Below are 24,093 nucleotides of genomic sequence, written 5' to 3'. Positions count from 1 at the left end.
TTATAATCAGAATTTATCTTGCAAGTGTTGCTCAGCTCTTTCTGTCTCCTACCTGTGTGATCAGCTGGGGAGTCCAGGGCAAACAGTGATGCTCTGTCTGTGAGTAGCTGAGGAAATCAACCTCCACCTGATGGGTAGAGTCAATTAATCTGGATCACCCTGAGGCGGAGCCACATCAGCACCCGTGTGAGCCCCTGAGCTGCTGCTTCCTTTTTATGTATATGTACATAGTCAAGAGGTGGCATCACTCATAAGAACTTTTTATGATGTTTCTCACAAATAACTTTCACTACTACTTATACTCAGGAAGAGTATTTTTGTTCATTATCAAGACTGAACAAAAGGCTCAAACCACTATTGATATATTCTCATTTCTTTGGTTTGACACACATATAGTTATACTATGATCAGGTTGTCATTTTGTGCCATTTTTCTGAATATTTTGCACTTTGTCGGAGATCTGGTCAGTCTGTCATTGTCATTGTGACATGAAAACAGAGCCTGTAAGGACATTTACAATGAGAAGCCACATTAAAATAGCTCCACCTGACGCTTGCAACAGGACAGTCTGGCAGTCTGACTATGGCAGTAAATACTCTGTTTTTTTGTTTTTTGGGGGGGTTTTTGTGTCCTGTCTGGCACTGTAGCAATCAGAATTATTGTCTGAGGGCCAAGACATTTTGCCCAACAGATTTACTTTCCCAAGTGGGCCTTTTGCTATACTGGTCCACTTGATTGTGATAGTTTATTTGATCTTTAGTAGTTATTTTTATTCTAAGTTATTGTAATCAGGCCAGACTGGACTTGGGGACGGGAAAGAAAAACAAGAAGAAAAGTTCAGAAGAAAGTTAACAGAAGGAGAGGGAAAGAAAAAGGAGAAAAGAGAGAGAGAAGACAATGAAAATCTGCTTCATCACCTTTGTCTCCCCCCCCCCCCCTCTTTTTCTTTTCCTGGATCACCTGTTGAGAAAAAAAGAAAACAAGCAGAAGAAAACGAGAGCAATAGAATAAACAACATCACGATGATATATGGGAATATAACAGTAAATACTAAATGTTAAACATTATTGTGCAGCACGTAAGATCGACAGCGCACGGTGTGCTTTAAGGTAGGAGCCAAAAAGGGTGTAGTTTGTGGGTGTGATCACCCGTGTGTACACCTGTGAGCATGGACGCGCTGGTTTTTTGGTTTTTAAAAGGTTCCTACATGTAATGATCTGCTAGAGGGTGTGGGGGGGCCACAGCCCCGTCCTCCAGGGCATGAAGCAGGTATGGAGGAGATCAAAACTCCAAACATCCAGAGGCCCCCAGAACACAAGAGACCAAGGAAGACTAACAGAGGGGCAGCCGCGCCACTGTCCCAGAAAGAGCTGAGGAGAGTCCCAGATGAGGGCTCACTCAGCAGCCGCGGAGCAGAAGCCAGGGGGGGTTGCAGTGACGCGCCCGGGAGCTCCGCCGGCAGCCAGCTGTGCCTGAGTGACCGAGCCCCAGGCCGAGAGGCCGAGGGCACCCCACCCCCAAAGTGGCCAGAGAGAGCCCCAGGCTCCAGGCCCCGATAAGCGGCCGCCAAGGAGTGAGCCGGTGTGTACCTGGACGCCCATCCCCGGACACAAAGAACCACCAACGCACCGATGTCTGAGGGCGTCTGCCACTGGCAGGGGAAGTGGTGGGGGGAGATAGGCCCCCATACCTTGGAGGGCCTGAGATGTCCCCAGAGAGGTGGCGTCTGAAACCCGACCTGACATATAGACACAGACATACAGGCACACACAGATACAAACATCCATTCCCACCCTCATGCTCTCATATGCAATTACTCCACACTCAACCAACGTGGAGACAGACATAAAGAGACGCTGTACACACGATCACACTCCCCAAGCGTACTCTAAGCCCCGGGTCTAGGTACCCTTGCCCCTGGAGGGGGGAACTGCACCCAGACCCAGGTGGTGTTACCCTTTTCCCTGCGGTGGGGGGAGGCAGACCGCCCCGACTCCGCAGCAGCAGGGAGGCCCCACACTCCAGACCACAGTCGGACGGCCAACTCCTCCTCCTAGCCCCCCCGCTCCAGCAGAGAATGGGGGTGAGAGAAGACTCCAAACCTCCCTCCACCCGCTCATATGTAGTAAATGGGTAAATGTTTTGGGTTTGCCATTTTGTTTGAGACACTCCTGAGCAGGTTTTTCCAACTGGCAGTGAGCACTCATGGTCTATTTAGTGGGAGCTATCAAAGTAACATCCACAAGAATGCACAGGGTTTCCAGATGTTGCATTGTAACATCAATGCTATCCAACATTCCTGTGTACGATGACCAATCAGTTTATGTCATCTGTTATTTTCAGAAAGATTTTCTTTAAAATCCTGTTCTAGATTATATCATTAGAGTTTCTTTAGTTTGGGTATTCAGAGAGAGAGACAAATAAAACCAAGGTAATTATAATTTAGCTTCACTAATTTTGGCTGTGGTTACTTTGATCATGTAGCAGCTCATATATGAAGTCAGTTTCACTTGAGGCTGGCTGCACAAGTGAAAAATGAACAACCAGGTACAAAAATGGATTTGGTCAGTAGAGATAATTTCCTTATTATCACAACTGTACAGAGAGGACAGTTTTTATGCCTTACCTATGTGGGGATTTTTAACTGACAGGAGTAATAATAATAATGATAATAATGGATTGCATTTATATAGCGCTTTTCGGGGCCCTCAAAGCTGGCACAAGCAGTTTTTTAGGCTCACCAAATTATAGTTACAGAACTGAGTTTCTCGCCCTGGTGTATGATGTTTAGGCCTTCAGTGAAAGAAGTTCAGTGACTTGAATTAGCCAACGTAAAGTCCAGTAGATTCGTACTGCCTTCCGTCCGTTTAAATCTGACAAATACTTTTGTGGCTCCCAAAAGAATCCAAACTCTTAAACTGAGGCTACAAAATGCGCAGTTCAGGTAGTAGGAGGTATCGCAGTGGTTATACCCCTTCTTTGTATAGAAAGAGTCAAAACAATTTGTGAACTAATAGAATAATAACACAGCCTCTGAAACTTAGCATCATCTCACAAAGCAATGGCAAAAATGAACATATATGTTTTAAGTATGCAAAAAAAAACAAAGCCTCTGTTATTCTGGTGTGAGATTTTTATCCTTTATTATTAATCAAGCTGCTGAAGTAATTCAATTTATGTTTTAGTAATCCTATTTAATTTAATTTTGAATTATCATTGTCTATATAAAAGCTTAATTATTACCACTGCTGTAAAATATTATTCCTTAAAAGTAACAGGAAAGGCTTGTTTCTATCTTCAGCCTACAGAGCAAATCAAGTCAGCTGACTGATCTAGGCACTGAAGCATTGCAAGCGCACTGCAGGGTTTGTCTGCTGTAAAAATAAACCCGATCAAGTGAAGTGACAAAGTTAAAGGAAGCTGTTTCCAAATCTACCTTGGACCTTTAGGCGGGCCAAGGTTTAGCAGTTTAAATCCAGTTGGCAGGCAGCAGGTGGAGGATATATCTGCTGCATTCAGCGGGGGATTTAAATACACTTAAAGTGAGTGTTGACTGATCCACCATCTGCTCCACTGTCAACCAGTCTACACAGAAACCCATCAACAGAGTGCACTGAACCAACCAAAGTTTCTATCAATACAGAAAAGCATGATGGGAAAGCAACTGTCTGAACCCCACTGAAAGGTCACAACCTGTGTGACACTCCACACTTTTAATTTCGTGCGTCTAGATTTTTCTTTTATCTTGTCTAATATTTGTACTGCCCACACAGTCGGGCATAAGTGATAAGAATTACAAAAGTCACATCATTTACAGTTACATCATTTTATAAACTCAATCTCTGAAACAAACTAGGAGGGCACAGGGAATGCATTCTGTCTTTCAGTGCATTCAAACACTCCATCTCACTTCCTACCTTGGCTCATAATGATGAATGGTGACAGTGCTAACGTCCAAGCTACCATGCTAATGCTAGACCCCAGTTACAGAGGCCTAAAGACTGTCAACAACCATCTGCAAGCAGTTACTAGTAAGGAAAAATGTGTATTCTTCAATTTGTTGGAACGGTTGCTGGAGATGCATGGCAGTTGGTGGGTGGAACTGGTTGCAAAGCAGTATATTGTGCTGTACTACACCAAAACCTTGTTTTGCGTTTGCTTTAATTGCTCATGAATCACCTAGGCTGCCCATACTTTGTATGGAAGATTCCAACTTCTCTGCAAAAAACCAGACAAACTGAGGTAGTGAAACCTGAAAGGTGGAAATGTTCACCTTCAAAGTAAAAGGTGCACTTTTGAAACATGTTGAATGTGAATATTCTCATATTCTCATTTTCAGTTTTTGTCACACTTTTTCAACTTTGACTACCACTCGGTGAGTATTTGGCAAGTGTTTGCAGACAAGCTGGTGTCTTTGAGGCAATATACAAGTATATTAAGGAATCACATAGAGCTATTCGGTAGAGCACGCTCTTTGCAACCAGTTTCACCTAGCGACAGCCAGCAATCACTACCCAACCACTGGAACCCCGATGGGTCTCTGAGTGTGTGAGACTAAGACTTCATAAAGAATTGTGTTCACTGTATCATAGGTCGCACTGGTATAGAAAGGGCCCTTTACGCTATTCAGTGTTTCTGCATTGCATTCTTATCTCAGAAATTCAATTACTGGTTAGAGTTAGCACCACATCTACTTCGTTAGGTTTACAAAGACATTAACCCTGCAACCCTGAAAATATGGATACCAAGTGTACAACGTACTAACTGTACAGCATCCTTGTTGGCTTTTAATGCCCATTGGTCTGCTTAAATGGTATTCATGAAGCAGCATGAGGTGAATTTCTGCCATGGTTATGGAGAAGTTTTAGAAATGAGCTGCTTTCATACTTTTTATATACAAATTATTAATTACTTTAATATTTTTACTCATTTATTTAGCCAAAAAGCTCTGACTGTTTTAGGTCCTACAATGACTTATTTTAAGTGAGTACAAGCTGATTCATAGTCTAAACTCAAAAAGTGAACTCTGTTATATAATCATCATCAACAACAACAGCAACTGTGATGTTGACTTGTTGGCGATGGGTCTGTTCTACCTGATTAAGATGACATAAGTAGCTACCTGCAGAAATCCTCTCCACCCACTGCTTTTCTGTCAGGCGGAGCTGTGCTGATTCTCTAATGCAGGACAAATTTAGAGCCACATACCGTAAGCTCTCCCTTGGCAAACAGCTGATGTCTCTTCTATAGAAGTAAAACATCTTAAATCCTGTGCTGATGTGCTGAGGCCTAACTTCATCATCCCGCCCTCCTCTTGGCATCATTAACCACAGCTCCACGGATCATTTGGATTTTACCACTGGACACATGGCAGAGCCAGAGAGGATGAAGAAGACATGCAATGTCAGCTTTCAAGAATAAATAACTTCCTGCAGCAACAACAACAAAAAAAACCAACCTCTGAACTTGTTCAGATTTAGTCTGACTCGAATAGTGCTGGAATAAAAAAACAGCTAATGCAGGCTAATGTTAGCTAGCTATAGTTAGCAAGCTAAAATCACTACGAGTTCTATAAAATGTATTACTGTTTCAGTATATTTTAGCATGCCACAGATAAGTATTTCACAGTTTTTTAGAAAGTGAAAACAAGAAATGACACCTTGGTGATATTATCCCTTATATTCGACCGATTTGAAAGTTTGACTGACCTAAGATTCCATGACTTTGTTTACAAATAGGATTTCAGCACACAAATTAAATTGTATTAGTCTGCATACAGTGTATTTTATTCAACATTTGTACCCTCTTTGTGTTTCCAGTCCAAAATGACCAGTCATTAGAAACGAATGGGGGAGACAACTTATACATACATACGGACACACAGAAGCATGCATGCATGTGCACACACACACACACACCAACCACTATCGGAACCTTTGCCCAGTCAATCCTCTCCTCCATAGGAACAGCTCGTGCGTTGGCAGTTCTCACAAACAGCTGCAACATTGTTTCAATTGCACTGAGTGTTTCTTGTAGCTTTGGTGTATAATGCTTTTTTGATGCCTTGCTCACAAGTCACTGTGTGGCATGACCAAGGCAGGTCAATATACTCTAAGTGTTACTCTTTATGACATATTTGATCACTACACTTGTGAGGAGGACAGAGAATCTGACTTTTTCAGGCCTCAATGTCACTTCAGATTTGATATGTTGTTACTGGTGATTCGCTTTGACAACATGATACAAAACCAGGCCGTCATCAACAAGACAAGCTGACATGATGAGCGAGGTTTAGGACAAGCGTGTGGAGCGCCGGCCACTCATCACTGTCTTAAGTCCAAACATCAGAGTGGCTTTTGGGAGATGCTGGCCTTTTATTTGTTTCTTGCTAATGGGCACAACCAATTTTCAGACTAGCATAGCTTTCATTGATTTTGTCTCTCTTTTAAAAATGGAATATTATCAGTAAGCACATTAGCATTTAAACCCCAAAGATACTTGTAAATGAGGAGAATATAATTTTCTTTACCCTAAAAACATTCATGGCCAAGATAACTAATGCACAGCTGTCTTTTTGAAGCCCACCATGACTTTGGTCAAGACGTTCAAGTATTCAGCACATTCTCCCTTTAAACATACTGATGCTTTATCAGCTTTCTTTTTTTCCACTTTAACCACTCATTTATCGTCATCTTCCAATATGCCTGCTGCTATATGATTTTACAAGAATACCAACTAACAAAGCTCCACAAAGGTGGCAGGCAGGGTAATGAGTTCCATAAAGAGACAAACACTTTCCAACCACAGAACAAGAATTTAAGTCTGGGACAGCTAAATTTTACACTTTTATACTAGTTTTTGATTTTGGGGGGAATTTGCTCTGTTGGTATCCTGATAATGCACGAACCACTGATTTAAAGGAGGAAAACATTTTTGATTTGGATCTTGTTTTGTTTTGGATTAATTTCTATTTTATTAGAGAAATTACAGCAGCTGTTTAGTTCCCTTTTGCAATTCTTCTCTCACAGAAGGTAACGATTACCTGTGAGTACTATATTTTTCATTCTTCTGGGTTTCTGGCCTTCCAACACATATTTTAGACCCCCCTTTTTAATTCTTGCTTTATTGACCTCATTCTCAATCAGCTTGCCTTTTTTAAGAACAAGGATATTCCCGTCGGGATTTATTGGATTAGCTGTTTTTGTCCCTTGGTTCTTGGGACAAGCCTTTCCCTGTCACTGTCTCACCTTTAACCTACAAGATTGGGTTCTAAGAAAGGGAATCCTTTGATTGTAAGGAGGAGGGGATTAAGATGGACCAACAGAAGGAGAGCCTGAGAGGAGCGGTGCATGTGGTGATGTTAGGCAGCGTAAGGAGGATTTGGCAGCAATGCAAAGCAGACAGAGAGTTAATAAAGGGAATGGAAAATCTAGGGTTACCTGAACATAGCTGAGAGGTTTTATCAAAGCTCTTTGGCTTGACCTTGGGGTATCTGTTCTTAGAAAAAGAATATTTAATCTAGACATCCTAATTGATATCATGGCGTCAGTGTGGATACTAGTCGAAGGAGGTAAGGGAGGTCAGATGAACAGTCGGCCAAATGACTGAGGATATGGACCGAGTGAGGAGGCGGGACTAATGCAGGACTTTGTGCAGTTACTTTAGACTGGGTGAAGCAAATGTAATGTTGACTGTTAGCATACAGCTATCACATAAATTGAGCAGCATTATAAAAAAAAATAAATACGAGTTTTTTGGTTTATTTATAATTGTAAAAGCATCTATTCCCTTTAGTTCAGCCAAACCTCTTGTTTTATTGTCTTTCTAAAATTGATCCATGTCATTGGATTGTTTGGTCTGTTGGTCAGCTACTTGTTGATCCAAAATAGAGCTGTATAAAAAGATACATTCAAAAAAGCTCTGTTATTCCCACTAGCATGTAAAAAGTGCTGTGTGCCACTCTAACCATGTTCATTAAAAGGATAAAGTATTGATTTGGTCTTAGCACATAGGACCAAATAGAGTTCCAAGTCACTTGGAAATGAAACTGCAATTTAATCTGTTGTTAATATAGAAAAATATTATGGCAAAAAAAAATCCAAAAAACTAAACTAAACCTACAATGCAATCACACTACTTAAATGTGTTCGGTGCCATAATAAACTACCTACACCCTTACTGTTTCCATAGTAAGTAAGGGGGTAAGTGGCAGCCAGATAATTAGGTCCATTTGATTCACTGATCATAAGCAATTGTAACAATTTCTATTTTTTATTTTTATTTTTTAAAGGTTTGGTGGTTTGCAGGTCTGAAGCATTTGTGTGTATTCACGTAAAGCCAAGGAGAAAATACAAAAGTACCGATCTCAAGTATGCAATTGTTGCTGCCCATCAATATAGGAAGGGATATTTCACCATTTCCAAACAAGCTGAAGTCCAAAACATTCAAAGCAGTTCCCAAGGAGTGGCTGTCCCAGCAAGGCAGGCAGGGCATGCTCAGAGAAACAGCAAAATAAATATGAGTTCTACGTGTCAGACTGTGCAGGCCTCAGTTAACATGGTTTATGTTAGATGTTTGGCCATAATGCACAGAACTATATTTATTTTCCAGCAGTTGCTGGATCAGTCCACCAGGAACCGATCCACAGCTACCGAGACTAGTGACTGGGACGTGGAACGTCATCTCTCTGGTGGGAAGCAGCTAGTGCGTGAGGTTGAGAGATACATCAACACATGGCTTGGGCTCAGAAACCTCCTGGAGTTCTCCTGAGCTAGACTCTGTCTCAGTCTGGAGTTGCTCCTGGTGATAGGCAGCAGGCTTTGGTGGGTATGTTAGTATCCCTCGGCTTGCTGCCTCTGTGTTGGAGTTTTTTCTGGAGCAGATGGAGGCCAGGGAGAGGGAGGTCTGGGCTTCTCTACTTAGGCTGCTGCCCCTGCAACCCAGCTCCAGATAAGAGACAGAAAATGGATGGATGGATGGATGGATGGATGGATGGATGGATGGATGGATGGATGGATGGATGGATGGATGTTCAGCAGCTACAGCTTACCAGGTTATGACTCAGGGCAATCATCATAAGTGCAGCAGCCAATCTGCAACACAATGGCTGATGCAAACTCAAAGTGCTCCGTGCACACACACACACACTAATACACGTATTACTGTAGATTGTTGCCGTTTTAATGACTGTCAGACAACAAAATATCCCACAACATCCTCCATAAAGTCTTGTCTGACTCTAAAAAATCATGCTTCATGGTTACTTGCTACTGCTACAGCACTGACAGAGAAAAGGTAGTGAGAACAAGACCAGTGAAAACATCCTCGCTGCGTCATGATCCAATTATTAGCTATATAATTACTGTCTGCAGGGAATGCTGTCCTCACACAGAGAAACCAGTAAGGTTATTCAGGATAGGAGACTGAGAGTGGAGTGAGTTTACTGACCATGCTGAGCTGTAGAGGAACACTGAGGTCGAGCTGCGAACTTTCGATGTTCATAATTGCTATTGTAGCAGATGACCTGAAGGCCAGCTCTGATTTCAAACCATAAGTGTGTCAGGTTAAAGTGGAGTCAAACAGTTTTCAAGCTGTAGTCCAAATTTAATTCACTTGATTTACCACCTAGGAGGGGCTTAGCATGCAGCCTAAGGTCAACCCAGGCCAAGCTGGCAAATTTCCTAAGAAAACATGTCAGACTCAATCTAAAACAGATCATTTATTAGATAGTCTTAACAGAACCCGGCTGGAGCTGGATCCTAATACAGAGGCGGAGCCAGACATTTGAAACACCCGGGGCTTAGCCCTGAAGGGTAGTATGCATGTGGATTTTTTTTTCTTTTTTCTTTTTTTTTTTGGGGGGGGGGGGGGGGGGGTGTAGAAATGACTGAAAGATTAATTGGCTCTGTTTTGAGTTTTGTTCAAAAAAGAATGACTTCATATAGGGAAAAAAAGATATCACATATACAGGACACCTTAAACTAGTTTTTTAATTAAGCAGCAAGGCAGAACAAGGTCAGGGCTGCATCAAGACACGAGGACTAAACCCCAATTCAACCAGACCCAGAACTGATCCGGAATTAAAACAGGACTACAAGAGTTCAAAATCAGGACTGAGGACTTAACCAAGACAGAACCAGAATCAGAACTAGATGATAGTAGCACTAAAAATCATCATAGACCTGCACTACACTTATTTTTTAATTCTACCAAAGTACACTATGTAGATTTACAAAAGTTTATATAATTATTTAGCCTTGTTGTGCAAACAAGCCTGCATAACTTAATAAATATAGAATTTGAAAAATAACAAACCTAAAAAGAAACACTAGGTACGAGATACATGAGTACCTATGATACGGTGATACTTTTGGTAAACAACCATTTGACTAACATGTGTGTCTCACCTGCTCTTGTTCATCTCTGTTCTGTCCTCGTTCTCCTCTCTCTCCCTCTCTGTTCCTCTCTCTCCCTCTTTGTGCTGACAATCATCAAATATACAGTTGAAACCAGATATTTACTCTTCAGATAAAAACACTTTTATAATTGTAACATCAAATCAGACTAAATGTTTATTTTTTTAGATTGATAAATATAAAAAACATATTTGTTAACTTTAAGAGTAAAGAGAGAAACTATCTGTATTTCTTAATTGCAAATGGCACCAAATTGTATTCAAACTGAGCCACACTTATGGAGCTCCACAATTCTTTTCCTGGTGTTTTGGTTGATATCTCTTAATTTTCCCATTTCAAAGAAACAGGCTCTGTGTTTTGCCTTATATGCATCCACAGCTGTGCCACCAGTTTACTCACATGGACTCTACTAACCTATCAGAAGCTTCTTCAGCTCAGAATGGAATCATCTGGTTTTCTTATTAATTAACAAACTTAGTGTATATGTACTCTTAAATTTGATGAAAGTGATAAAAAATAGAAGCTCTGTCTCTCTTTATTCTGACATTTAACTAATTCAAAAGATATTTCAATATTTATCTAAAACAAAAGTTTACTCTAAATTGATGTTGTACAGAAAAAATGTTTTATGTTTTCTCCCTAAAGTGTATGTAAATATCTGGTTACAAATGTGAATATCCTGCTGTGTACTGAAATCCCTCTTGTTTTGCATAGAAATATACTGAACAACATACAAAGCATAATATATAAAATAACATTTACCTGAGTTTTTTCTTTGAAAGAACCCTCGAATGTCCATTCTTATATTTCAGTACATAACTGAAACCGATTTAGTCGGGGAGGGTAAGAACTGAAAATATGAAATAAACACACGTAAGATAAGACTCTATTTAAAAAAAAAAAGCATTTGTTCGGCTTTTCATTTCGCCATTTGTTGATTCACTTGAAGAGCAAGTAACGTAATATTGGTCAAGTGATCAGTTTGATATCAATTTTCGTGATTCACCGTCATTTGTAGTGATGGGACGTTCTGTATCGAGGCTTCGGAGCTTGTGTCGAGTAATGGAGGGAGCGTTTCCGCGAAGCGCGTATCGAGGCTTGCTTCATTTATGGGAGGAGCTGAAAATGATGACGTCCGAAGCCTCGCTGCCCGGCTGTACCACGTGACTGGTTCATGAAGTGGTTCGAACTTTGCCGCGAGATATGACAGCGATATAAACCCCTCAGACTTCATTCAAAAATGTGGGTGTTTGATGGAGAGTTGCGGTTAGTGAGAGTTTGGAGACCGTTTGGAGGTTTATGAGAGTGAGGAAAGTCAGGAGAGAATGGAGCCAGCTAAGAAGAGGAGGATGTCCTGCCCTGTGTGGGAACATTTTGATCTTATTCCTCCCAACAAGGTATGTAAATTTCTACAGAAGATGTATTTTCATAATACTGATGGTGCAATACAATTTATGTTAAGCTGTCTTTACTTTTGTACAAGGTGAAGTGTTTGCTATGTGCCAGGGAGCTGGGATATAACAACAACAACACCTCATCCATGCTTAGGCACTACAGAGCTTTGCATGAGAATAAGGGGAACACCGATTGTGGAGCAAGACCAGGTGAGCCATCAAATGCAATGATAATATAGGATGCAGTAATGTTACTAAATGATATAACAATATTATACAACTGTTATAAGTTACGTGTGTGATATTTATATTTGTGCTTTGTCTTTATTGTCTTTCCTCAGGAGAACAATCTCAAATAGATGAAGACCTGGTTAGCATGGTGATTGAGGACTCACAGCCATTTAGCATTGTGGAGGACAAAGGATTCAAAAGATTTGTTAAATCATTAAATCCTAGCTATGTTCTCCCCACTAAAAAGGACGTAAAAGCAGTGAAAATTTAGTTTTTACAGAATAAAATGTGAACAGGCAGGAGTGTGTAGCTGTCCATACCTCAACGTTACAAAAGCACAACTACTGTCCACACCCCAACCACACCTCACCTCACAGTAAATGATCATTTCCATTTCAAGCATTTCCAAATAATCATTTCCCATACTGCCAGGATAAATATACACAGTATACTGCCATCACTACAATATACATGTTTTACACACTCCTTTTGTTGTTGACATTTACAGGCTGTGTGCAAAATGCCACTCTTCAAATTCATGCCAGCTATTATTTTTACGTCCAGTAGGTGTCCTGCTAGAGCAAATGAAGCTTCATGAAGCTTCGCGTTGGGGTGAACCAATTGGATGAAAAGCTTCAGTGCTTCATGGGGCTTCATCTGCCCATCACTAGTCATTTGTACGGTATGAATGGTTTGCTTTGGTACCTGGTCAAACTTAAGCTCTCCTTAGTATGGCTGGCTCCGTTACTCCAACAGCGCACTCACAGGCACAAGAGCGCCTGGCTGCAGCCCCGCCCCCTCGCTCAGTTGCTTAGTGCCTGAGCTCGGATCATACCAATATCAGGGGGGATTCACGCACAGTCGTAAATTCCCACTGTGTGCATTATGTGCTTCGAATATTGTGTGTACTTTTTGTTTTATACAGTTGTCAGCCAGGCATCTAACTATGAAAAAATTACACTCCAAAAGACCCCGGGCTTCTGACAAAACAACCCGGGCTTAAGCCCAGTAAGCCACCCCCACGCTCCGCCCCTGTCCTAATAACCTTAATAAAGAGAAGAATCAGATTTCTTTATTTTAGAATGGATTTCTTGGATACAACTGAGGTAGATTTTGTGAAAACTAGGTTTTATAATTAAATATAATTCTAAATAATAAAGTCTCACCTTCCTTTTAAAATGTATTTATTTTAATTTTGGGAATGAGTTATTTTTTGTACAAACAAAATGTGAATTTAACTGGCGTCAGTAACCAACTCTTTAGCGCTGTCTGGGTTTCCAACATCCATCCATCCATTTTCTTCCGCTTATCCGGGACCGGGTCACGGGCGCAGCAACCCAAGCAGAGAAACCCAGACTTCCCTCTCCCCAGCCACCTCCTCCAGCTTATCCGGGGGAACACCAAAGCGTTCCCAGGCCAGCCGACAGATATCCAGCGTGTCCTGGGTCTGCCCCGGGGCCTCCTTCCGGTGGGACAAGTCCGGAAAACCTCACCCAGGAGGCATCCTTGTCAGATACCCGAACCACCTCAACTGGCTCCTTTCGATGTGGAGGAGCAGCGGCTCTACTCTGAGCCCCTCCCGAACGGGCGAAGTTCCAGCCACCCTTCGGAGGAAGCCCATTTCCGCCGCTTGTATTCGCGATCTCGTTCTTTCGGTCACTACCCACAGCTCGTGACCATAGGTGAGGGTAGGGGCGTAGATCGACCGGTAAATTGAGAGCTTCGCTTCTACACTCAGCTCTCTCTTCACCACAACAGACCGGTACAGCGTCCACATCACTGCAGCTGCTGCACCAATTCGTCTGTCAATCTCCGGCTCCTTTCTCCTATCACTCGTGAACAAGACCCCAAGATACTTAAACACCTCCTTTCCAACACTGAAGTGCAAATATCTGCACATTCCTCCAATGTCCACTTGAGGCTGGCACACAAAACGAGTCGACCCCTGTAGACTGCTGTGTTAAAATGCCCAACTTTACAGAATCAAAACGCATGGATACCTTCTATGGATAGTTTGTCCATTTATAAAAACTGTATGGATGGAGACATCCACCTGCATCTGGAGTTCGAGCTGTGTTGTAGGTGGGCCAGCACAAACAGCTGTAGCCAGTAGGTGTCACTTCTACTATCTGGAGTCACTGAACTGGACTTTTCCATCATGTTTCTGTTGTTTGGATCATGGATAGGATTATCTGACAAATAGCAACCCTGCAAGCAAGTTAGTTGGGGCAGCAGCATCATCTACTAGTCTCTTACATCTATTTAATGTTTTAAACTTAAAGATTAAAGTAATGTTACCTGTAGAGTCAATTTGATCAAGCTTGCTAGCATTAGCTGATAATTTAGCACTCCACCCCCAAAAAAATAAAAAATAAAAAATAAAAATAGGATTGACACCACATGGAGCTATTTAAAATCCTGTGGGACCAAATTATCTTATGCAAACACAAGAAAGAGATTAAAAAAATACTTTCTTCAGCTTGGCATGTAGGAAACAAGCTTTCACGTTTGTAAATTTTTGAGTTTCTTTTTATTATTATCTACAATTTGAACTATTTCTGTGATTGCTCTGGTTTTAAATATCTAAATGTGACATCCACCTTCTAAGAAAGTACTGACTAGTAATTGGTCAGTCACTGGCCTGTCTGTCTGCTACTCCACAGGCTCCGTAATTGATCTAATCACTAACTACTGGGACTGCAGCCAGTGAGTAATCTATTATTTGCGCAGACACGTCTGCCATTTTCTGCAGCAAGGTTAGAGGTGAGCCAGATAAGGAATCAAGCTTCAGAATCAGTTCCTGTCTTTAGTTTCTCCTTTGCTTTTTATGGGGGCTGCTGTAATTGTGAGCTTAGGTGGAGTTCATTCCTCAGCTTGGGCCAAGCTGCACGGCAGGTAAAGAAGATTTTGGTCTCCGGATTGAAAGCTGATTTTAGGGTTGTACTCAAGGTCCTGGTTATAATGTATATTTTGTGACAGGTTTGGGGGCTGGGTGATGGTACATACCACAGTAATATTACTCACATATTGAATTGTGAAACATTGCCAAACGCTGCACTAGAATTGGATTCATTATTTGGCATATTCACTCAGTAGCTTTAGTGCGGCTGTGTTCTTTACTGAATGTTTGCTGATGTTGGAATTCCCACTTTTCACCAGCAGAGGCCAGTAAAGGTAAAGTAATTCTCTCCCATGCACTCTTATACATACTCATAGTAACTGATTCCTGAAGATGGAAATCTAGATGTAATGAAAAAAGAACAGTAGCTGTACTGTATTTTTTAATAAAGGAGTGGAAATTATATAGTTTATGTTGATGAGATATCATGCAATATTGATCATTGAACATTTAGATCAAACCCATTCTAGCTACTATCTTAATGATCTGTTAATGTTTCGATGGAGGATGTTAAGGTTAACTAAAACACTGAAACTGAAAAGGCCAGAAATCACTCCTGTAAAGGTCACAGTTCACTGTGCAGTCCTGAGGAGCAGGTTAAAGCTCTAACATGGATAAAAAGCTCCTGTTTTTTTGTTTTTTTTGACCAAAGCTAAACTGATGAAAAGTAGAAAACTTTTTGGTAGTAAGATGCTCAGTTCAAGAGCCTGCAAGTCTGATGGCATGAAGGTTCATTAATGCCTATACAATCGGCAGCTTGCAGCACCATGAATGCTGAAAGGTATATTCAAGTTTTAGAGCAGCATGTGGCTGAAAGTTAAACTGGCCTGCCTGGAGTTCAGACCTTTCATCAACTAAAAAATAAACATCTGGATCATCATGAAAAGTACAACAAAGAAAACCTATGATTGCTGAGCAGCTCCATCAGATAACAGTGGGATAACATTCCTCTTCCAAACACCGAGAAAGAAGACAGGAAGCTCCACGGCAGTAAACATGACCATGTCCCATTAAATTCAAGATTACTTTATTTTGTTCTTATAATTCTCAGTTTAACCATTTCATTTGTTTATATGTGTTTTACTGTGTATAAATATATATTGGTTACATGATCTGGAAATGACTGCAAAAATAAAACTTTAGAAACTCTTGGTTTGATTTTTTTCTAATTCTAAATTAAAAATTCTGAATGATTTAACTTACAAGTTACTCCCATAAGCTTCTTATACTATAAAGGCTGTAGATGGAAATTGTTGTTTCTAAGTCCCACAGCTCACCAGTAGAGGGCAGTAGAGAGCCTTTATTGTATGTATGATTATGACACAGGGGAGGTCAAAACCTCACTGAAACACCACTGAGTAAAATGCTTAATAGATATTATAATATTTTATATATATTACAATGTGGTATGATTTTCGATATTTCTGTGCATTGTCAGAATGCTCTGTTGTTCTTTGTTTTACTACTTTCCTGTCTGTAACCTCATTACAACTTTATTTCCTCTTCATTATGTTGTCCAACTGAAAAATTATTTTAATTACAAACAGTTCTAACATATGCAGAGGTTTATATGCATATTAGTCTTGTATTGTTCGCTATATATGTAAATCCATGAATAAATACAATAGTGAATTCTAACAGCTGTTATATTGTAACATAAATAAAATGGCATTAATAGGCCATTTAATGACATAATGCACGCAGTACCTGTCCTGCTATTGCCTACTGTTGTGTCTCTATTGACAGATTGCTGTATTAATATTAATATGACATTTATTTTTGTTGCATTTTTAGTTTCAAACGAAATATTTAAGTCACTTTTAAATAAACCTGATAATCAAATAAAACAAAAAACATATTTTCATAATTATATAAAGAGCTTTTTTTTTATTGAAATCCAATGAGACAACACTGCTCTGTTAAACAACAGTCAGATGATATATATAAAAAAGAAGAATACTGGTCATAATAAGGCAAACGCTTCAGCTTTGTAACACTCTGAAATCTTTTGGAGAGGTCTGTAACACTTTCACACACAAACAGTTTCATTCAGCATCTGTTTCTCATTAACACTGAACACCATCAAAAGGCTTTTAAAATGAAAGGGACTTCCTGCTCAGCTGCGGTATCTGTGCGAGCGTATCTTGCGGCTGAGGGTTCGGGCGATGCGGTCGACGGCGTAGCTGATGTGTCCCTGCTTCTTGTCATCTGCAAGTGACAGGCCCTCGATGTTTCCGCTGTACCACAACACCCATCCGGCCAGAGACACGAGTAAAAACAGGGCTCCTGAGCAGAGGACACAGATTCATCATTTTTTTATTACTAGGTCATAGAAATTCATCTAAACAGAACAATTACAACCCCAGCCCATTTAATGATCTAGTCTTGAGAAAGAAGCAAAGATTATCTCCTTAATAAAAATAATAAAAAAAGATGTAGAGCACGTGTTGTTTTAAGCCTTTTTCTGTAATAGTTAATTTCCACCCACAAGTTTTCTCATGTTTTTGTGTAACATTTTATCTCCTCATCTATTTTGTTGCAGTTCTATCATAAAGGTCACTCTACTCCTTTCTTGTGCTCTGTACTTCTACTGCACAGTAAAAGTTCAAATGCTGTTTCATATTTGTAGAGTCTGGCATTTGTTTGACTTTGTTGCAGTTTAGCCTTTGATATTGTCTGATATTCCACATAACTGATATTTACATAGTTTGCATGGTTAAGACCACCTGGACAAAATCACAAATCACCAGGAAATGGTAATTACATCATTGGTGTCATATATGCAGTTGGCTGGCACATTTTGGCAGATGCATGAATGGATGAGTGGATATTGCAGCCCAGCTTCCAGCCAGGAAAGAATCTGCAAATAAACTTTGCAGTTATTCTGAAAACAGCTGACTCGACTATTTTCACTGCCGTGAGAAATCTGCTTTTGAAGCTCCATCACTTTGAGATTTGGCTCAGAGAATCACATTTTGTCTGTTCCCTGAAGGTAAATGGAGACATGGCAGTCTCTCTCCCACCTATCTTGAAATTGTCTGCCTCCAGCATCAGCTCCCTGTTTGGCACCATTGTCAGAGTACTAGCTTTTTAGCTAGCGGGTGCAGAGGAGGTGTGTGTGTGTGTGTGTGTGTGTGTGTGTGTGTGTGTGTGTGTGTGTTGGTGTACAGCTACAAATATGCAGACAGCTATTCACTGAGTACCTGAAGTTATAATAACTTTTGCAGAGAGCTAATTTTGATGCTTTAAAGTTCACAGAGATGTGCAAAATTCCTTCCTCTGCTTGTGAATTAATGTATATGCTGCTATGACTGTGAGTTTATATTAATTCTAATAATTAAGACCCATTTCTGTAATATACTTACATATCTATATTATTGCTAATATATATTGTAATATATCTATATCACTAAAGCACTTCTGGATGGATGCAAACTGCATTTCGTTGCCCTGTACCTGTGCATGTGCAATGACAATAAAGTTGAATTCTATTCTATTCTATTCTAATTCACGCTCCAGTTGACTCGTCACTTCTGTTTAATGTCAACCCACTTCTGTTTTTGATTAAGCCACACAAGCATACCAGAGTAGACCAACACGTCTCCAAGGTCCCTGTCTTGGATCTTCAGATTGGCGAAGACCCCCACCAGCAGAGCGGCTCCACCCACTACATCCATAAACACGGCAAACGCCAGAGCCAGTTTACAGTGGGACAACCCAGTATATTCGCCCATTATTGAGCTGGGAGGGAGGAGGAGAGGAAAGACTGTTACAATCTGACAGAACCACAGGTGAACTAAACCCGCTACAGGATCACTGATGCTTCCACATGTACTAGTGGAAGAATGATTCACGTTAACACTGACAAAATTAAACATATTAAATGTTTAAATTAAATGTTGTAAATACACAGAATTCAGACATTTACATTCTGATCAGAGTTTAGATTAAAGCTAAATACATGGGACAGAGGCCTAGAATCTGAAATGTCAAAAGAAGGAGGGACTGCTTTCCTGATTTGGTCTCTGAAAGAAATTTATGATCCTGGTCTATGAGAAGCTGTAAATACAATATCAGTCTCCTACCTGCAAAACTGGCCTCCAAAACCTGCTGACAAAGATGACACATTCAAATATTTTAGGGATTTTGAGCATCAGTGATTCTGTGTTAAACTGAACACCACTCCTGAGCGTTCTTAATCATAGAGTACCAGATAATGGTACCAGATAATATGAAGGCTCTAGCTCAAGTGGTTAACTAGGTAATTATATTTTAAGATAGCCTTCCAAAGATGATTTCCTAAAAGACAAAACAAAACTGTTTTCCTTCATTAGAAAGCTAGGGACAGTAGGGACCTGAAACTTTCTACTAGAACAGTGTCTTTCAGGCAGAAAGATGACACTAGCTGCAATATAATAATGTACCACAGAACCAGAAGCAGTAGGTTATACATGATTCGTGACTGAGTCTGCTTTAAAAACTGTCTCAGTTTAGTTTCAAGATGATCCCTGTTAGGGGCAGTTTAAGTTCTGGAGGTAAGAAGATCCACGTCTCTGATGACAACCTGCAGCTTCCATAGATGCTCCATGTTACTGAACCAAAAGCCTTAAGAGGAACCACGAGGTTACTGTGTTAGTCACTGATTGTGTGAGCATCTGCAAAGTAATCTAAGATCGGCAAATGTAATAAAATACAAAACTTTACATGTTTAATTTCTTAAGACTATGGAAACAGTGTAATGTTATCAGCTTCTTATCCCAAATTTGAATTGCCTGCTCATCATAAGAGGGTTGATTTATGTGAAAGCTGCCTGTGTGAGACCCTTATAAGACTATACCAAACATATCAAATCAAACCAAAATTTATTGATATAGCAAATATTAAAAACAATAAAGTTAACCATAGTGCTTCACAGTCAGTAACGCAGACACACAGCTGCATTTTGAACTAACTGAAGCCGGTAAAGAGTACACTGTACACAAAGGAGTACGGCGTCACTGTGTTTGACAGGAGGATTCAATCTTTTTGCAAGCGGTCAACTAGACCCAGAGCTGTTTCTGCCTGGTTTGTAACAGGAGAACATAACAATGTTCTCTTGGATTATGAACTAAAGTTAATTTAAAGACTTTCTTTCACACATAAACTTTGACTCACGTGCTGCTGTTGTCCGTTAAGTTATAAAAAACAACGCCTCCGTAGACGGGTTTGTTCTCTCCACCGTGTTCTTCACTTCCGGCTTGATCTGTGCTCTTACTCACCTGCAGCCACCACGCCCTTCTGGTGACACGTTTCCGGTCCGGATTTCACCCTCTTCTTCTTTTTCTTTTCCTTTGCTTCTTGGCATTTTACAGCTTCATAAACGCAAAGAAATTTATTTTTAAAACGCACTTTTTATTGTTATAGTTTCACTGTATTTATTTAATGTGAGTGTTTTATTGATTAATAAAGAATAATAAGGGTCCCTTTTAACACTTTTTAGATATTTCTTTTAATTTGAATGGAAATCTTTTAGGGGGTAAAAAAAAAAACAAAAAAAAAAACACCGCCCCTCTGCGCATGTGTGAAACAACTAAATCTGCGCGCGGTACACCTGTTCCCGCCAGTATAATCAGGTAATTGCCACCGGGAGTGTGCGAGGCGGGCTGTAGGGCCGCAGGTGTGGCTGGTTTCAGGTCATATTACTGAAGTATAACTGCGCACAGAACTACTGGAGACAAATAATAACAGGTTTATCCAAACACGCGGTTTATTACCGCTCTGTAGCTGCTGCCCGGCAGACCTCTCAGCCATGAATCCTTCCACCAGCAGAGAGGATGCAAGCCCACCAGGTAACAACATGCGGCCCATCCACTTGCCCACAGCAGGCGTACGAGCGCCAGGAGTCAGACATTTAAACTTTTACACCTTCTCCAAACGCACTCTTTCTTTTTCTTCCCTGCACATGTTAAAAGAATGAAAAGTGGACTCGCCTTTAGCTTTAACGCAGCTAAAACCTGATCACAAACATTCCTGAGAAGCAGTGCTGGCTGCCCTTTTGTGTCCTGACATCACTTTTACTTTTAAATACACGGTTCTTGTTTGTTTGCTAGTTTTCTGTAATGACTGTTTTATTGATGCTCTGCTTCCTTCTTTTCGTTTCACTCTTTGGGCTTTCACGCCGTTTTTCTAAAGCGTAAGCGGGCTACCAGGCTATGCGAGTAACCTCGGTGAGTTGTTGGTTTATTAACCTTAACAAGCGACTGATAAGCAGTAATTAATCTGCATTCGTCAACCATAGGAGTCTCTTTTTAAAACGTAAACTTTCGCTTCGTTATTTTGTTTCATATTATTATATATATATATTTTATAAATATTATGTCTTTGAATTTGGGTAGGACGTTAAGCTAGTAAAGCTAAAGGGAAAAGGTATGAGTTTATCAATTATAGCAAAATTCTGTCACTGCTACTTATTTTTGTATTATGCTTTGACTCGGGATTTTGAAAAACTGAATTTATTAATCTCTATAAAAATGACTTTTTAATTGAGAGCATTTCCTAAATAAGGCACAACCTTTGGGGATGAGCAAGAGAAAATAAAGTTGTGGCTGAACGTTGAAACCACAGAATTATTACTAATGTGGCCCAATAATAACAATAATTGTGTGTGTGTATGTGTGTGTGTGTGTGTGTGTGTGTGTGTATATATATATATATATATATATATATATATATGCCTGTACGTTCAGCACTAAGGCCTCAGTGTGAACTTAGTGTTTGTGTATGAAACAATAGATGGTAGACAGAGAGACACACTCTTGTTGTGTGGAATATCACCTAACATATTAAAATGTTCATACTGATAATATTTATTAAAGGCAAGATGGAAACATTTTTCACAGACTTCAGGTTTATTAGTTACTATTTTTGAGTTTTTTCCTCTTTTCTTTTTTTATGTCAGAGCACTACATGCCCCAGTCATCATTAGCAGCTGCAGCATCATCTTCATCAGCAGCAGGAGGAGGAGGAGGAGGAGGAGGAGGTTTATATCTAAATGCCTACGAGGTCTCCTTTCCCCTGGAGGAGAATATAGAACGACCTCCTCCCTATCACCTGAACCAAGGCCAGCAGATGATGGATGGTATGTCACTGAAAATGTTTGTAATTCCCAAACAGTTGATGCTTTTGTTAAATTCTTTGACCAAAAACTAGAAAGAACAGCTTCAATCACATCCCGATTGTTTGATTTTAAACACATGGTGCTGGTTTATAGAAGCAAAACTACAAACATGTCACTGTCCAAAAACATTTCGACAAAACATGTATTTTTTGGCTTCCTGGTATAATACGTATTCATAAACTGTTAACTTGAGATATGTATGTATGTATTCATTCTTTCCCGTCTTTTCCCTCGTCTTCCTCCTCCTGCAGAGCCAGTGGTGCAGGAGCCTCCTCACTCTCAGTACAGCACCTTCATCCTGATCTCTAACCTGCGCGCTCACCTCTACGTCACTCTGGAGAAGAACGCCTGGCTGCAGAAGCGCATCGAGGAGCTCGAGGAGGAACGCAACTTCCTGCGCTGCCAGCTGGACCGCTTCATCGTCAGCATGAGGAGTCCTGAGGGTCAGGCTCGTTGACTCTCACCCCATTTAAAGTTTTCAGAAATAAAAAAGCATTTGATTTTGTGTTTTCCCAATTATAGAGTGGAGCGGGGATGCCCAGCGTGGTGTGAAGATCCAGCCTGCCAGCTCTCCTTCCCCTCCGTCCCCCATGACCACCAGGTCCGGGATGACCCTCAAACGCATCCAGGGATCAGGATCTCGGAGCCGCCGCAACGCTGGTGAGGAAGATGCTGACACACGTATGTAAATGAATATGTTCTAAATGCTTAACTTTAAAGTAGAGAAGTCTTTTTGTCATGTTTTTGTTTTGTTGGGGTTTTTGTAGCTGTAACCAAGCAGGAGTTTCACGTGGAAGAAGACAAATACTACACCGAGGACGAGTATGTGGAGGAAGAAGAAGAAGAGGAGGAAGAGGAGGAAGATGTGGACTCTTCAGTAGAGAAGGGGATTAGGAAGAAGGGCAGAGGGCGGGTCAGTGGAGAGCCAAGGATGAAGATGAGGAGGGTCTTCAGGATCACACACGGGAGGGAACGACAGAGAGGTGAGAGTCATGTGACAGAAGACATGATGTAATATAACTATAATTCACATAAATCTTGTTTTGGTTCTGATGTGAAAAGTTTAAAAAACAAAAGTCGTGTTAAAATCCAGAACTCTGTTTTTAATCCCAAAAACATTTTTATCCAAACTCCCCCATGTTGTCAAATATACATAATATGGGCTCGACTTGCATTTCTAACCCCAGCTAAGAAGTCGTTATTAGAAACTCATCATTCTGAATCAGCAGGAAACAAAAACGCTACAACAACACTGTGCTGGAGCCTCAGCCTCCTGTCTATGACACACTTACTTCACTCAGCATTTTATGTTCCTTCCATCAGTTAAAGACCCAGACGGGGTTTTGATCCGTTACAAGAAGATCCTGTCCACCTACCAGCGGGTGAGGAGCATGTCCAGAGCCTTCCAGATCCACGGAGTCGACCGAAACACCATGGCCTCCACCTCCCCCATCGCCGAGCTGCTGCTGGTGGCTCCAGAGAAGGTGAGGACTCCTCTGATTTCCTGTTTTATTGAGCTGTTCTTTCAACTAAGTAATTTGAAGAAAAATAATAATAATTTGCCATCTGTATTGTATCTGTGAATTTCCACTATTTCTTTTTTAAAGTCTACATTTTAAGGAACTCCAATGATTCACTCTAAGTTTATCACACTTTCCAAGTAAAGCGCTTAGACTCAAGGAGACGTTTCTATTAAAGTTTCTAGTGTTGAAATAATTCTTTGCATGTAGGATTCTCTAAAAATAAGAAAACTTGATAGGAATAACTGCATAGAGCTTCTGTTTGCATATTATAAAACTGAAATTATTTTAGAATCCGTGAACAGTCCAACATTTCCTGCAGGTGTCAGAAGTCGGAGAGTTTGAGGCGTCGAAGGAGAAGCTGTTGGATTACGCCCGGAGGTGCTACAAGACGATGGATGACGAGACGCACGCCAAAGTCCAGACCATGAAGAAGACTCACAAGCTGCTGCCCATCTCCTACAGGTTCAGAAACTGA

At 40.6% G+C, this 24,093-nt stretch overlaps 2 protein-coding genes across 4 annotated transcripts; one reads left to right on the top strand and one right to left on the bottom strand.

Annotated features, from left to right (window-relative positions):
• Positions 1 to 17,055: 17,055 nt before the first annotated feature.
• LOC146609225 (transmembrane protein 238-like) lies at positions 17,056 to 20,500 on the bottom strand. 2 transcript variants are annotated; one of them, XM_085346785.1, is made up of 3 exons: positions 20,481 to 20,500; positions 18,523 to 18,680; positions 17,056 to 17,225 (listed from the first exon to the last, which is right to left on the bottom strand). In XM_085346785.1, exons 1-3 carry the CDS (start codon positions 20,495 to 20,497, stop codon positions 17,056 to 17,058), a joined length of 345 nt encoding a protein of 114 aa, XP_085202911.1. In that variant the 5' UTR covers positions 20,498 to 20,500. The 2 variants fall into 2 exon arrangements, with proteins under 2 accessions (XP_085202911.1, XP_085202909.1); XM_085346783.1 differs by lacking the exon at positions 20,481 to 20,500 and having other exon boundaries at positions 18,523 to 18,673.
• A 227-nt stretch (positions 20,501 to 20,727) lies between these two features.
• Positions 20,728 to 24,093, top strand: LOC146609224 (coiled-coil domain-containing protein 106-like). 2 transcript variants are annotated; one of them, XM_085346726.1, is made up of 7 exons: positions 20,728 to 20,767; positions 21,877 to 22,056; positions 22,347 to 22,538; positions 22,618 to 22,755; positions 22,863 to 23,078; positions 23,419 to 23,579; positions 23,938 to 24,093. In XM_085346726.1, exons 1-7 carry the CDS (start codon positions 20,728 to 20,730, stop codon positions 24,091 to 24,093), a joined length of 1,083 nt encoding a protein of 360 aa, XP_085202852.1. The 2 variants fall into 2 exon arrangements, with proteins under 2 accessions (XP_085202852.1, XP_085202851.1); XM_085346725.1 differs by having other exon boundaries at positions 22,618 to 22,776.

This window comes from Diplotaxodon limnothrissa, linkage group LG22, assembly GCF_057381915.1.
Source record: "Diplotaxodon limnothrissa isolate DT_005_m linkage group LG22, D_limnothrissa_male_GT1.1, whole genome shotgun sequence".
Taxonomy (NCBI): domain Eukaryota; kingdom Metazoa; phylum Chordata; class Actinopteri; order Cichliformes; family Cichlidae; genus Diplotaxodon; species Diplotaxodon limnothrissa.
The sequence above is the reverse complement of the archived record's forward strand: the minus strand, read 5'-3'. Positions and strand labels throughout refer to the sequence as shown.